This window comes from Bison bison, unplaced genomic scaffold (genome assembly GCF_000754665.1).
Source record: "Bison bison bison isolate TAMUID 2011002044 unplaced genomic scaffold, Bison_UMD1.0 scf7180017861452, whole genome shotgun sequence".
NCBI lineage: Eukaryota > Metazoa > Chordata > Mammalia > Artiodactyla > Bovidae > Bison > Bison bison.
The window spans coordinates 1-1,087 of record NW_011492024.1 but is presented as its reverse complement, the minus strand read 5'-3'; the positions used below and the strand labels follow the sequence as shown (position 1 = coordinate 1,087).

The following is a 1,087-nucleotide window of genomic DNA, read 5'->3' as shown; positions in this document are numbered from 1 at the left end:
TGATCCACATTAGAAGAATTTTTTTTTTTGAGTAGGAACAAGCCAAAATGTTTCCACTAAAGACCCAGAGACCAGCCCTGGAGACTCAAAGACAAGACAAAACTCTATCATTTTTAAATTTAATTTTTGGCTGCCCTGGGTCTTCTTTGCGGAGTGTGGGCTTTCTCTAGTTGTGGAGACTGGGGGATACGCTCTAGTTGTGGTATGATGGCTTCTCTTGGTGCACAGCATGGGCCCTAGAGTGCCAGGGTTTCAGTGGTTGTGGCACATGGGCTTAGCTGCCCCACAGCACATGGGATCTTCAGGGATCAAACCTATGTCCCCTGTATTGGCAGGCAGATTCTCAACCACTGGACCACCAAAGTTCTGTCATTTTTGGCCCAGGGACCACTGAGAATCATGTCACTGAGGGCCCAGACATGACAGAAGACTACATCACTCCAGACCCAGTGACCACAGAGGACTATACCACTCCAGACCCGGGGATCACGGAGGACTACATCACTCCAGACCCGGGGATCACGGAGGACTACATCACTCCAGACCCAGGGATCATGGAGGACTATATCACACCAGACTTGGGAACCACGGAGGACTACACCAGTCCAGACCCAGGGATCACGGAGGACTACACCACTCCAGACCCAGGAATCACGGAGGACTACACCACTCCAGACCCGGGGATCACGGAGGACTACACCACTCCAGACCCAGGGATCACGGAGGACTACACCACTCCAGACCCGGGAATCACGGAGGACTACACCACTCCAGACCCGGGGATCACGGAGGACTATATCACACCAGACCTGGGAACCACGGAGGACTACACCAGTCCAGACCCAGGGATCACAGAAGACTATACCACACCAGATCCAGACACGACAGAGGACTACATCACTCCAGACCCAGTGACCATGGAGGACTACACTACACCAGATCCAGAAACCATGAAGGACTACACCGCTCCAGACCCAGGGATCACGGAAGACTACACCACACCAGATCCAGGGACCATGGAGGACTACACCACTCCAGACCTGGGGATCACAGAGGACTACATCACTCCAGACCTGGGGACCATGGA

The 1,087-nt window shown here is 53.4% G+C and overlaps 1 protein-coding gene across 1 annotated transcript; it reads left to right on the top strand.

The window, feature by feature from the left end:
* Positions 1–419: 419 nt before the first annotated feature.
* On the top strand, positions 420–965 carry LOC104983106 (protein PBMUCL2; the record flags this gene model as incomplete). Its single annotated transcript, XM_010832586.1, has 1 exon — positions 420–965. A coding segment is annotated over exon 1 (546 nt), but the record flags the coding sequence as incomplete, so codon positions are not given.
* Between the last annotated feature and the right edge of the window lie 122 nt (positions 966–1,087).